We start from the raw sequence: 15,074 nt of genomic DNA on the forward strand, positions 1-15,074 counted from the left end.
TGAGATCAGTCCCTTCCAGGTGACTCCCCCCAGTTTCTATATTGGGCGTGATGTGCTGTGGTATGGAATACCCCTTTGGCTAGTTTGGGTCAGGTGTCCTGTCTCTGCTCCATCCTGGCTTCCTGTGCCCCTCCTCACTGGCAGAGCATGAGACTGAAAAGTCCTTGGTCAGAGTAAGTGCTACTGAGCAACAACTAAAAACATTGGTGTGTTATCAATGTAATTCTCAGACTAAAGTTGAAAACACAGCTCTACCAGCTGCAAGGAATTAAAGAACTGTTAAAGCTGAAACCAGAGCAACAAGGGACAGTAAGGAAGCTCAGAAGGCATTGAGGAGCAGTGTTCAGGCTCTCTAAATACCAATTTTATTGACATTTTCTATAATAAAATGAAAAGGGTCATATTTTCATGCATGAACTTAGCAGTTAATAAAGTGTTTATATCACCCTGCATAACCAGATGTCCTGGACATCTCTGTGGTTCTGCTCTTATGTGCTAAACTGTTGTTCTGCTGTGTTGTGTGTGGTTTGGGTTTTGTTTTTTTTTTAAGTGTAATTCTATAGTGAAATTTGTGTACAAATGCTACTATATACCTTTGTCTTGGTAACATCTAGATCAGATTTCTTCATGAAATAACAAAAAGAGAATGTACTAATGTGTTCCATCTGGCATTTCTTAAAGTCTACATGCTGCAACATCTGCATGCTGCTAATAATGAAGATTTTTTTTCATTGGAGTTCAATAACCATTCTGTTCATGATGCATCAGTTAGAGCAGAACCTGCTCCTTCATGGCTTGGTTGGATGAGAATGGGTTGATTATACCTGTTCATATCATTATAAAAGGAAACAAAATGTGTAGCCTGTACCCTTAATAACTACAAGTTTATACAAGAAGCAGGTACATCCAATATGTAAAATTGATTTATTTTTCTTTTTTCTGAAGAACAGCCTTTCAGAAGATGCATGGTCCAATTCTCCCTATCATCAAAGTGAAATTCTGTTGAAGTCCAAGAATCTGTAGCTGTTAAATTATCTGCTGGCAGGTTGCCTGGTTTTGCTTTGTCTCAGGAGTGAGTGTTTTTAATAGCACTTTTTTGATTGACAGTAGATACTAGCAAATTGAGTGACTGCCTGGCTCTTACACAGCTTTGAACAATAACCTGTAGTGTAGACAACAGAAGTGGTCTTACGGATCAGTAGAAAGGTTTATGGTTTGTTACTGTGTCATGGTTTAAGCCCAGGCTGTAAATCAGAACCACGCAGCCCTCTCGCTCACTCCCCCCCACCTTTCTTCCCCCCGCCCCCACTCCTGGAGGGACAGGGAGGAGAATTGAAAGAGTGTAACTCGCACAGGTTGAGATAAGAACAGTGCAGTAACTAAGGTATAACACAAATCATTACTGCTACCACCAATAATAATAATAAGGGAAGTAACAAGGGGAGAGAATACTATACCACCCATCGATATGCAGCCCGATCAAGCAGTGGGCCAGCCCTTCTGGTTAACTCTGAGTTTACATCCTGGGCATGATGTGCTGTGGTATGGAATACCTCTTTGGTTAGTTTGGGTCAGGTGTCCTGTCTCTGCTTCCTCCTGGCTTCCCCTCCTCCCTGGCAGAGCATGAGGCTCACAAAGTCCTTGGTCAGACTAAACATTTGAGCAGTAACTAAAAACATCGGTGTTATCAGCGCTGTTCCCAGGCTGAAAGTCAAAAACACAGCGCTGAACCAGCTACTAAGAAGGAGAAAAATGACTGCTACTGCTGAACCCAGGACATACTGGAAATGGCTTAGTGAAATAATATATATGAGGCAGTTAACAAGAAAAGTCCCAAAATACAGACTAAAACTATTGGAAAGAAGACAGTGCTATACAGGAAAATGGAAGAGAAAGGGGTAATAAAGTCTGCAAAGAGTAGCTTTGAATAGTGGAACCAAGTCTGCAGTGACTGCAAAGTCAGATGAGTTAAACTTCTTGGTAGGTAAATGGTGATAGCATCAAGTTCTTCATTTGTTCCTGGGGGACTTTTTTTTTCAGGTGATCTCAACCTCAGAATTCTTATTTGATATACAGAATGAGGAAATTGCCATGAGAAGGCCACTTTTTAGAATAAGTTTTAGTATTAAATTGTAGCACAAAACATCGTAATACAGATTCTGTAGAAGGCTTTTTCAGTAAGAAGGGTGCAGGGGGAACAAACAAAACCCCAAGCAAACAAAAGCAAACCCAGTATTTAAAAGATCTTAAGGTCCTTTCTACCCCTAACTATTCTATGATTCTATGGATGAGGTACATATAGTATTTTAAGGAGCAAAGTAATTACATTTTAATGCTTATATATGAAGTGAAGCATTCAGATTTCATGTTGACTGATTAATATGATATGAGCAAGACCGGGAGCACACACTACTGTGTTTGTCATCATTTAAGGGAAAATAAGGCAGGTTTTTCTCTTAATTACATCTAAAAGCTGAGTCATCTATTTGAGAGACTGCAATATGTAGAAACTTGCACAAACAAATGCAATTCATGTTTGTTTCTGATTATCCTTTAAGAGACTTAACATACAGGTACAGTCAAAAGTTATGAATAAGCTTCCTGCTGCTAGTCAGTGCTGACTCTTAGCAGGAATTGGATGGGAAATAGAAGTGTGTTGGGAATAATGCTGTCTTATAGAGTAATACTGTATTACAGAATATAGCTTTAAGTTTTAGCTGTAACTTGTCAAGTTACATAAATCAGAAATGTCCCATATTAAACAGTTTCTAAACTCTGTCTCTTGGGTATTCTAGTAGTCACTTTGTGTGAAAAATTGAAGTGCATACTTTTGATTAGGCCTTTTTTAGTATTTCCTCAGCACTTTTATCTGCAGCAAGCTGATCACATCTTATACTTGGGTTGAGACCTGTGATGTGGAGAAAGTAACTGGGTATGTCACGTCAGACATGAATTTCAACGTGTCTTTAACACTGCAAAGTAGAACTGGGAAGTACGGGAGTGATCCCTATATTGTTGCTCTCAGTTCAGTTGTGACAAGGGTTAAGTATTAATAATGTCACTTCCCTTGATGCTTGAATAATGTTTCTTTACAGTAAATCTAGTTTGCAGAGATATATGTTAATGGTGAAACCATACATCTCTTCCCATAGCTGGCTTTGAAGAGCAAGAAGCTAAGCGGAATGTAACTTCTTAGGGGACAATGAGGTTATTTTATATAAATGTAGATGCCTGATATTGCAGGTAGTTTCATGTGAAAAATATTCTTAATTTTCTTCTGTTTGATCACAAGGTGTGTATAAAATTAAAATTCTTTTCCACTCCTTGTTCCTCTGCTCCGCTTTCCTTGTTATGCTCAAAGTTGGTATAATGCTAATTTTCCTGTAGAAGTATTGATGTGTCTTCCTGTACATTTGGTTGGCATTCAGATCCCTCTGTCCATTTTTAATCAAGTTTTCTACTCTAGCTGCCTCGATATTTCCAGGCTTGGAATTAAAATTTTTAGATGGCAAGATAGAAAAATATTTTTGTCTACTGATCAGCTGTGTTGTCTTTCTGCTGAAAGAAGTTAACTTCTTCAGTTATGCATGTGCATAATTAGGAAAAAAATTAATCATACAGTGGGTTTTCCTGAAAACTCTTCTGTCAAGGAGCTAGAAATTCTGAAAACATGAGGGTGGGTATTTTTGTTACGATGTATTTAAATAACCGAGTTCTGGGTTTAAAAAAAGTGCTTTATTTTCATTCAAGCTAACTTGGAGCTAGAAATGTGAATAAAACTTGTCATTTCAAGCTAATGTTTTGGGTTTTTTTAATTTATAGAATGTAGTGGTAAGTAGCTTGCTGTGGTTGGATTATGAAAGAGCAAGGTGATAATACATCCCTGTTGTTGACAATACTCTAGCAAACAATTAATTGCAGCTATGTTGGGCAAGCATGTACGTCAGTCGTAGTAAGTGAAAATTTGTCATGTCAGTGATGCCTGCCTAGGACAAATGTGAAAATACAGATTAGTCTCCATTTGGATCTTGCCATCCAAAAATGTAGTAGGCAGTAGTTTAGCAATGTCATCAGCATTAACTTGGCAAACTTGTGTCCTTAACGCTTGGTATTTCTATGAGTATTCCTAATTTTACTGTTACGTTAAATTTTTTTTTCAGGTTGGGAGATCAACAGAAAGCCCCATAGACTTTGTAGTAACAGATACTATTTCTGGAAGTCAAAATAATGATGAAACCCAGATTACCCAAAGCACCATATCCCGTTTTGCATGCAGGATTGTCTGTGACAGGAGCCCACCATATACAGCAAGGATTTTTGCAGCTGGATTCGACTCATCTAAAAATATATTTCTTGGTGTAAGTAATAACAGTTATGGTATGTATGAACAAACTCTGTTTTTTATTCTCATATTTTCAAGCACCACAATTTGCTTGTACTAGTTGATAAGTTATCCTGTCATGAGACTTCAATGATTTCAATATACCAGCTGCAGTGTTAAGTAGAAATGGCAGTTTTATGTGCCTGATTTATTACCAGTGTGGACTCATGGTCATAATAGTCTTCAACAGTGAAACTCTATTTTACTAATTGTTAGTGGATTTTCTTTAGGTTTATTTGATATATTCTTGTTAGCCATTATGAATAAGTTGCTATTGCAGTTGTGAGCAATGCAGGAGCAGATCAACTGCATTATGGAAAAGGATGTGCCTTTACAATAGTATTCCAGTAACTAAGAGTATCCTACTGACTTTAAGACCTTAAGTCTTACCTGACCTGCAGTCAGGGGCACTCAGCTGAGTTAAAAATAATGTTTGAAGAGAGAATAGTAATTGAAGATGCATAAGCACAAGGTGTTACCAGTCTGGCCCAAGGTATTAAAAGTGCTTCCTTTATTTATTTTTTCTTTGTAAAGCTAAGTATTGCCAGCTGGTGAGGAAGTGTGCATTAGACACCACTAGTAAAACATTCAGCATGTAAAACTTCTTTGGTCCATTCAAGTTTAGACAAACTTTTTCTGTGCTGGGGTGATTGTCACATGCAGGAAAAAGCGGCAAAGTGGAAAAATCCTGATGGCCATATGGATGGATTGACAACTAATGGGGTGCTGGTTATGCATCCAAAAGGAGGGTTCACGGAGGAGTCTAAACCTGGAGTTTGGCGGGAAATCTCAGTCTGTGGTGATGTGTACACTCTCCGGGAAACCAGATCTGCTCAACAAAGGGGGAAACTGGTAAGTCAAAAGTAACTGGTAATTAAAACAATATAAGGGATACTTGTTTTCCTGGTTTTGAATGGAGGCAGTCATAGGGTGACTGCTGAGTGCTAGTGTTGTGGGTAGTCCTGGGTGCTGGGCACTGAAATAATCTAAGTAGATATGTGTTATAGTAGATTCTGTACTGCTCTTCTGTTTATGATTATACAGGAGAACACTACATTTTCTCCTAATGTCACTTTTCCAACTGAAATAGCACAGAGTGTAAAAGCTAAATAAACTTTGCATTTGAATCTCCATCTCTGAAATGTTCTCCTGAGACATGGGGACATCTGGAAATTACTGCATGGGAAGCTGTCTTTTGCAGTACTATCTTAAAAGGAAGAGTCCACTTGCATGCGAAACAAGTTTGCATAACATAGCTTCTGTTTGATTTACCTGCCGCTAGGAAGATAAGAGAAGCCCTGCTAAGTATATTCCTGTTTTATTCTTTGAAGCAGGATGGGCTTTGCTGCCACAGGGACTTGTGGCATGCGTAACTGGGAAAGGGGTTCCTATGAAACATGTGCCTGCTTTTCATGAAATCATAGAATGGTTAGGGTTGGAAAGGACCTTAAGATCTAGTTCCAACCCCCCTGCCATGGGTAGGGACACCTCACACTAAACCATGTTGCCCAAGGCTGTGTCAAACCTGGCCTTCAACACTGCCAGGGACAGAGCATCTTACTGCCTGGGCAACCTGTTCCAGTGCCTCACCACCCTAACAGTAAAGAACTTCTTATATCTAACCTGAACTTCCCCTGTTTAAGTTTAAACCCATTACCCCTTGTCCTATCACTACAGTCACTCCTGAAGAATCCTTCTCTAGCATCTTTGTAGGCCCACTTCAGATATTGGAAGGCTGCTATATCCTTCCGTAGAAGATGGGAAGGAATTCCCATGGCTCTTGTTGTTAACCACCACCATATAGAAGTAGCCCAGCAAAATACATAGGTAGCCATATTTCCAGTGAGGCAGATGACCTTCCCCAGAAGTCCTCATTGGCTTCTAGGTAGGTGTCCTGGGTTCAGCAGTAGCAGTCATGTTTTTTCCTTTGTGTTAACTGGTGCAGTGCTGTGTTTTGACTTCTAGTTTTGAGAACAGCGTTGGTGAAGCCGATGTTTTCGGTTGTTGCTAAGTGATGTTTACCCTGACCAAGGACTTTGTGAGGCTCATGCTCTGCCAGGGAGGAGGGGAAGCTGTGAGGAAGCAGAGACGGGGCGCCTGACCCGGGCTAGCCGGGGAGGTATTCCATACCACAGCACGTCATGCCCGGGGTGGGGGGTAACTGGGAGTTGCCCGGAAGGACAGGGGCTTCCGGGTGGAACTCGTTTTCTTGGCCGGTGGTATCGTATTCTCTTCCCTTGTTATTTTTCCCTTATCATTGTTTTAGCTGATAGTAGCGGTGGTGATTTGTTGCTGGACTGTTCTTGTCTCAACCCGTAGGAGTTGCACTCTCTCGATCCTCCTCCCCGTTCCTCCGGGAGCGGGGAAGGGGAGAGCCCCGGTGCAGGGAGGGGGGGGGAGACGAACACGGACCTTGATTGTTGTCAGCTTGGCACCACTCACTGGGAGTGAGTGAACAAGTTACCTGACTGGGTTTAAACCACGACAGTTCTTTTGGCGCCCAACGTGGGGCTCGAGGGGTTGAGATAAGAACAGATCTGACTGGATTGATAGTCACTCGTCACAATGCTGATTTATTGGCTCTCAAGGTTTTTCCTCTTGATCTCACAGTTTCAGTATACCATATCTTACGTCCATCCGGTATTGGCTGTATTAGTGTTTTTCAAGTGTGGGGCTTGGGCTAAGGTTTTTATCCCATTGTACTTTATGGTAATGACTTGTAATACAATAGAATCATTGATCATGAAACTGATCTGGTTTATGTTCCCAGTGTGGTCACCACCTTTATACTTTGGGAGGTATATGATGGAGGTGCTTAGCAATTACACATCTTTTTTCTCCTTCTCAGGTGCTCAACCTGTGAAGGAGACATCCTTTTACCCTCCTAGTCGTCCCCCCAGACCATTTACATTTGAGAGTTTTGAATTTTTTAAATGGCCTTTTAATGCTCTTGAGACTTGTTTGCTGATGGTGATGGGAATCACCATGCTAACACGCATACAGAGTGTGTTTTGCCCACTACTGATTTCAAGAGTTAAGCAGATTCAGGTTTGGGTCTTGTCTGGGGTCAAACGACGATGTAGGAGGACCGAGAGATTTTCCCAGAGGCTGGACAGCCATGAGTGGCAGGGTGTGTGGGATAGTATGGGCAAGTATCTAGGTCAGTGGGCCCCTCCAGTATTTTGGAATTTCACTACCGAACAACTGCAAAATCCAGAAGAATTAGTAAAACACTTAAATGAGGTGTGTGGTCATTCTGGCCATACCAGAGATGGACAAATCACGGCAACGTGCTGGGGCTTGGCCTATGCTTACAGGGCCTTGTTCAACACTATTCAGCACCTTCAAAAGGAAAAGAATGTCGGCGGATTTGAGGGCAAAGTGACAGTCGCTACTCAAACTTTGGCTGCAATGAACTGCGCAGCTACCCCAGTGGCAAGTACAGCAGCTGCTCAAACTTCAACTGCAACAGACAGCGCGGTTACCCCAGCTCCAAGCACGGTAGCTACACCACCCCCAGCAACAAGTACAGTCGCTACTCAAACCACAGTGATAATCACTGCAGCCAAACCAGAGGACCAATTCGTACCAATATCAGTTGCCCCTGTACGCAAGAGAACAAGCAAAAAGGAGGCAAAAAGGGTGAAGCGAGATGAAGAACCAATGAATTCACCACCCGGTCCAGAATCTGATCAGGAGTCATCCTCACATGACGAAGAAGAAGAAGAAGTAACTTCTCGACCTCGGACCTCAACCGAGCTGCGGAATATGCGAAAAGATTTTACCCGTCAACCAGGGGAGCACATCATCACCTGGTTACTCCGATGCTGGGACAATGGGGCCGATGGTCACGAACTAGAAGGTACAGAAGCCAAGCAGCTGGGATCACTTGCTAGAGAAGGGGGAATTGACAAAGCAATTGCAAGAGAGAAAAAGTCCCTCAGCCTTTGGAGGAGGCTCTTGGCAGCTGTGAAAGAAAGGTTTCCGTACAAGGACGATGTTACGAGTCGTTCGGCCAAGTGGACTACTATAGACAAAGGCATCCAGTCTCTGAGGGAATCGGCCATCGTAGAGATGATCTATCACATCAAGCCGAATAACGGGGATACACCTATAGATCCAGATGAAGTTGAATGTACACGACCCATGTGGCGAAAACTTACACGGAATGCACCGTCATCATATGCCCATTCATTGGCAACAGTGACCTGGAATGACATAGTACCACTAACAGTGGATGAAATGGTTCATAAACTCCGAGAGTTCGAAGACAATCTCACTCCTTCCATCATCTCAGCTGTGAAAAAACTGTCCCAGGACCTCGACAAATTGAGGGACGATGTATCTGATTTATCCAGCTCCTCACGCGTACCAACACGCGTCTCAGCTATTAACAAAAGACGTCCTATTGTTCAAGAGAGGAGATACAGAAGGTATACGCCACGGGGTACCCTATGGTTTTACCTGCTGGATCACGGAGAAGACATGACAAAGTGGGATGGAAAACCTACTTCAGCTTTGGAGGAACGGGTGAGTGAACTGAAGAGGGGAGCAAGGGCCAAGACTGATCGTCCCATGAGAGCTACGGCTTCAGTCTCTGGTGAGCAGTTTCCCAGATGGAGTGGAAGAGCTGATTTTACTCCAGCTCCTGTGATAACGAAGAATAATCCCTTTCAACACGACTTAAGTGTCCAATGCTGTGACGACCATTAGAGGGGCCCTGCCTCCAGCCAGGTGGAGGTAGGGGACAATCGGATTTACTGGACTGTGTGGATCAGATGGCCTGGCACATCAGTCCCACAGAAGTATAAGGCTCTAGTAGATACCGGTGCACAGTGTACCCTGATGCCATCAAGCTGTCAAGGGGTGGAACCCATCTATATTTCTGGAGTAACAGGAGGATCCCAAGAGTTGACTGTGCTGGAGGCTGAAATCAGCCTGACTGGGAGGGAGTGGCAAAAGCACCCTATTGTGACTGGTCCAGAGGCTCCATGCATCCTCGGCATAGACTACCTCAAGAGAGGGTACTTCAAAGACCCAAAAGGGTACCGGTGGGCTTTTGGTATTGCTGCTTTGGAGACTGAGGAAATTGAGCAGCTGTCCACCTTGCCTGGTCTCTCAGAAGATCCCTCTGCTGTGGGGTTGCTGAAAATCAAGGAACAAGAAGTGCCAATTGCGACCACAACAGTGCACCGGCGGCAATATCGCACCAACCGAGACTCCCTGATTCCCATCCATCAGCTGATCCGTAGACTGGAGAGTCAGGGGGTGATCAGCAGGACCCGCTCACCCTTCAATAGCCCCATATGGCCAGTGCGAAAGTCTAATGGAGAATGGAGACTAACAGTAGACTATCGTGGCCTGAATGAAGTCACACCACCATTGAGTGCTGCCGTACCGGACATGCTAGAACTTCAGTATGAACTAGAGTCAAAAGCAGCCAAGTGGTATGCCACGATTGATATTGCCAATGCATTTTTCTCCATTCCTTTGGCAGCAGAGTGCAGGCCCCAGTTTGCTTTTACTTGGAGGGGTGTCCAGTTCACTTGGAACCGACTGCCCCAGGGGTGGAAACACAGCCCTACCATTTGCCATGGACTGATCCAGACTGCACTGGAACAGGGGCAAGCTCCAGAACACCTGCAATACATTGATGACATTATTGTGTGGGGCGATACAGCGGAAGAAGTCTTTGAGAAAGGGAGGAAAATAATCCAAATCCTGCTGAAAGCCGGTTTTGCCATAAAACGGAGTAAGGTCAAGGGACCTGCACAGGAGATTCAATTTTTGGGAATAAAATGGCAAGATGGACGTAGACAGATCCCCACAGATGTGATCAACAAGATAACAGCAATGTCTCCACCAACTAATAAGAAAGAAACGCAAGCTTTCTTGGGTGCAGTGGGGTTCTGGAGAATGCACATCCCAAATTACAGTTCGATTGTAAGCCCTCTCTATCATGTGACCCGGAAGAAGAATGATTTTAAATGGGGCCCTGAGCAGCAACAAGCCTTTGAGCAAATTAAACGCGAAATAGTTCATGCAGTAGCCCTTGGACCAGTCCGAACCGGACCAGATGTAAAAAATGTGCTGTACACTGCAGCTGGGGAGAACGGTCCTACCTGGAGCCTCTGGCAGAAAGCTCCAGGGGAGACTCGAGGTCGACCCCTCGGCTTTTGGAGTCGGGGATACAAAGGATCTGAGGCCAGCTATACCCCAACTGAGAAAGAGATACTGGCAGCCTATGAAGGGGTTCGAGCTGCTTCGGAAGTGATTGGCACTGAAGCACAGCTCCTCCTGGCACCCCGGCTGCCCGTGCTGGGCTGGATGTTCAAAGGCAGGGTCTCCTCTACACATCATGCAACTGATGCTACATGGAGTAAATGGGCTGCACTAATTACACAACGAACTCGAATAGGAAATCCCAGTCGTCCAGGCATTCTAGAAGTCATCATGGACTGGCCAGAGGGCAAAGATTTCGGAATGTCACCAGAGGAGGAGGTGGTGCGTGCTGAAGAGGCCCCACCATATAATAAACTGTCAGAAAGTGAAAAGCAGTATGCCTTGTTTACTGATGGCTCTTGCCGTATTGTGGGAAAGCATCGGAGATGGAAGGCAGCTGTATGGAGTCCTGGACGACAAGTTGCAGAAACTGCTGAAGGAGAGGGTGAATCGAGTCAATTTGCCGAGGTGAAAGCCATCCAGCTGGCCCTGGACATTGCTGAACGAGAAAAGTGGCCAGTACTTTATCTCCATACTGACTCATGGATGGTGGCAAATGCCCTGTGGGGGTGGTTGAAGCAATGGAAGCAGAGCAACTGGCAACGCAGAGGTAAACCCATCTGGGCTGCTGCACTGTGGAAAGATATTGCTGCCCGGGTGCAGAATCTGGTGGTGAAGGTACGTCATGTAGATGCCCATGTACCCAAGAGTCGGGCCACTGAGGAACACCAGAACAACCAACAAGTGGATAAAGCGGCTAAGATTGAAGTGGCTCAGATGGACTTAGATTGGCAACATAAAGGTGAATTATTTTTGGCCCGGTGGGCCCATGACACTTCAGGCCATCAGGGCAGAGATGCAACATATAGATGGGCCCGTGACCGAGGGGTGGACTTAACAATGGACACTATTGCCCAGGTTATTCATGAGTGTGAAACATGTGCTGCAATTAAACAAGCCAAGCGGTTAAAGCCTCTTTGGTATGGAGGACGATGGTTGAAGTATAAATATGGGGAGGCCTGGCAGATTGACTATATCACACTGCCACCAACCCGCCAAGGCAAGCGCCATGTGCTTACCATGGTGGAAGCAACCACCGGGTGGCTGGAAACATACGCTGTGCCCCATGCCACTGCCCGGAACACCATCCTGGGCCTTGAGAAACAGATTTTGTGGCGACACGGCACCCCAGAGAGAATTGAGTCAGACAATGGGACTCATTTCCGGAATAACCTTATAGATATTTGGGCCAAAGAGCATGGCATTGAGTGGGTATATCACATCCCCTACCATGCACCAGCCTCTGGGAAAATCGAACGGTACAATGGGCTGTTAAAAACTACACTGAGAGCGATGGGTGGGGGAACTTTCAAGCATTGGGATACACATTTACCAAAGGCCACCTGGTTGGTCAACACCAGAGGATCTGCCAACAGGGCTGGCCCAGCCCAGTCAGAACTTTTACATATTGTAGAGGGGGACAGAGTTCCCGTGGTGCATATGAAGAATTTGCTGGGGAAGACAGTCTGGGTTATTCCTGCTTCAGGTAAAGGCAAACCCACTCGTGGGATTGCTTTTGCTCAGGGACCTGGATATACTTGGTGGGTAATGCGGGAAGATGGGGAAGTCCGATGTATACCTCAAGGGGATTTGATATTAGGGGAAAACAGCCAGTGAACTCAATTGTATGCTGTTGCCTGCTGTGTAATGCTTTTATAGCCCATCAACTAGATGTCTCCAGGTCACCAGCGACTGGCCCTGACTTCCCTCCAGCCATCATCCCAACAGAGAATGAACTTGGAACATCATGGACCGAATGGACTCGGCAGCATTATAGGGATTGGTCCATGCACTAAGAAAATGATTTTTTTCCTCTTGGTCTGTATGTATATGGATGTATATATGTGGGAGAGCAATGGTGTATTGAAAATGTGGGATCTGAGCACGACGTGAATGGTATGGAATAAGGGGTGGATAATGTCCTGGGTTCAGCAGTAGCAGTCATGTTTTTTCCTTTGTGTTAACTGGTGCAGTGCTGTGTTTTGACTTCTAGTTTTGAGAACAGCGTTGGTGAAGCCGATGTTTTCGGTTGTTGCTAAGTGATGTTTACCCTGACCAAGGACTTTGTGAGGCTCATGCTCTGCCAGGGAGGAGGGGAAGCTGTGAGGAAGCAGAGACGGGGCGCCTGACCCGGGCTAGCCGGGGAGGTATTCCATACCACAGCACGTCATGCCCGGGGTGGGGGGTAACTGGGAGTTGCCCGGAAGGACAGGGGCTTCCGGGTGGAACTCGTTTTCTTGGCCGGTGGTATCGTATTCTCTTCCCTTGTTATTTTTCCCTTATCATTGTTTTAGCTGATAGTAGCGGTGGTGATTTGTTGCTGGACTGTTCTTGTCTCAACCCGTAGGAGTTGCACTCTCTCGATCCTCCTCCCCGTTCCTCCGGGAGCGGGGAAGGGGAGAGCCCCGGTGCAGGGAGGGGGGGGGAGACGAACACGGACCTTGATTGTTGTCAGCTTGGCACCACTCACTGGGAGTGAGTGAACAAGTTACCTGACTGGGTTTAAACCACGACAGTAGGTTAGGATGCTGTCCTGCCTGCAGACCTGGAAAAGCCCGTTCTGCTCTGTTAGAGTTCAAGGGTCATCTTCACAGCAGCTGAAGTTGCCCCTTGTGTAGCTTTATAATCCAGCTAGTAGACTTTAAAGACTAAGAAAGTGTGTGTCGTGGTGGGGAATATCTTCTCTTTTTTGTGCCAAAGTTCCTTTTGTCTTGCTGCCTTAAGTTCCTATTAGCTTGATGGTATTAGAGATGTCTCACATACTTGCAGAAAACTGGCTTTCCAGCTTTGACATTGGCTTTGCAGAAAACTGACTGCTCAGAGGAGTTAGGAAAATGGAGTTTGACTATTTTGTTCTGCTTTCAGTAGACAGCCTTCTGTACATAAATTGTTTTGTCACTTTAATGATGGCAAGCAAACATTGCCTTGGGGACTGGGACAGATGATGTTGCAATTGCACCCTTGGTATCTGGTTAACAGAACACCTTTTTAGTGCTGATGAAGAAAGGCATACTAAAACAAATTCCCTTTCCTGCATCCAAAATGACTTGAATTCTCATTTAAATAAAATTACATGGCACACTGGTATTCATGTGATCAGTGTTTGTTGATTGGGTTCATAAAACCAAATGCACTCTATATAATGAATTGAGCACATTGCATATGAGAGAGCTTTTTGCTTTGCTGTTTGTGCAGGAATTATCTGAAAAGTGCATAAAATCAAGGCTTCTCTCATTTCTACTTCAGCTGCTGAATTTTTCTGCTGGAAATGCTTTACACTGGTAACCTCTTATTTGTAGTCTGTATTGTACCATCTAGGTGTTTTGTGCAAGGATGATGCACAGTTAATCTCTAAATTTGAACTGGATTTAAATGTAAATGTCAAATTGGTTGTCATGCGTAGTGTTCTTGAGTAGACATTATGATTTCATGTGACCTACTTAGCGTATTTGTATTTCGCTATGTGTTTTGCCTTAGTGGTGTTTTCTATGTATTTTCTATGCATAAAGCCAGCATATGTCTGTTTTCCCCTTAAATTTCATAAAGAATCTTCTTAATATATATTCATTGTTACTGAACTGGTAGCAATAGTAGAAGATGCTTATATACTTGTGACATTAAAATAAATTAAAGAATATTTCAGCAAAATACAATGTGTGTTTGGCATAATCCCTTGAAAATATTTGAAGTATGTGTGTTTGGTCAGATGAGAGAAACCTTTAGGTAGCACACATTGGGGCTGTATTTGCATGCAATAGTTCATTAAATAAGAGGCCTAACTAGTTGGGATGGTTAATTGTTCAGAAGTTGAGCCTGTGTGGCTTCAGTTGCAGAACTTGTTACTTGAGAAATTCAACTGGTAACTCACTCTGCTGTAATGATAATCTGTGCAAGTACCTGTGCACATAGCTTGCAGTGCACTTGTCATTTATCCCTAATGTATCTCTAGAAGAGTTTCACTATTGATGAGGGAGTTCATGCTCCTGCAAAATGCTTTACGCTTACCACAAGCCAAAAAAAAAAAAAAGGTGTGTGAATGGCAGCTGGTCTATTCTGCGTAGCAGTTTTTATTCCGAAAAGGATCTTTTGCTGTGTGAGCAGCCTCTGCCAGTCTAATGGGCAAAGAATTCCAGGGGAGCAATCTACTAATACAGCCCTTAGGGAATGGCAAATTTCCTCTTCAGTCGATCAGGACTTACCTTAACCATGACAAAGGAGCACAGAGAATCAGTATTGGAGAGGAAAAGTAGCATGCTGAGAGGTAGGAGATATTTGTGAATAAGTTAGTGATTACTAATGTAATACCTTTCCCAATGTGCAGGCAAGAAGACTCTGTATAATTATTAGTATTGATATAGCATATAACAGTTGCAAAATCAAGACAAAATTAAGACCAGTACCAGCACAGAAT

The 15,074-nt window shown here is 43.9% G+C and overlaps 1 protein-coding gene across 2 annotated transcripts in view; it reads left to right on the forward strand.

Annotated features, from left to right (window-relative positions):
• Positions 1 to 15,074, forward strand: part of PELI2 (pellino E3 ubiquitin protein ligase family member 2) — an 88,498-nt gene that overhangs the window by 70,791 nt on the left and 2,633 nt on the right. For both annotated transcript variants that reach the window (XM_061462609.1, XM_061462610.1), the window contains exons 4-5: positions 4,161 to 4,358; positions 5,045 to 5,233. In XM_061462609.1, coding sequence (XP_061318593.1) covers positions 4,161 to 4,358; positions 5,045 to 5,233 — 387 coding nt within the window. The remainder of the gene's footprint in view (positions 1 to 4,160; positions 4,359 to 5,044; positions 5,234 to 15,074) is intronic.

This window comes from Pezoporus flaviventris, unplaced genomic scaffold (assembly GCF_033815535.1).
Source record: "Pezoporus flaviventris isolate CSIRO_AGI_PZ_B2104156 unplaced genomic scaffold, CSIRO_AGI_Pfla_v1 ptg000035l, whole genome shotgun sequence".
NCBI classification, from domain to species: Eukaryota; Metazoa; Chordata; class Aves; order Psittaciformes; family Psittacidae; genus Pezoporus; species Pezoporus flaviventris.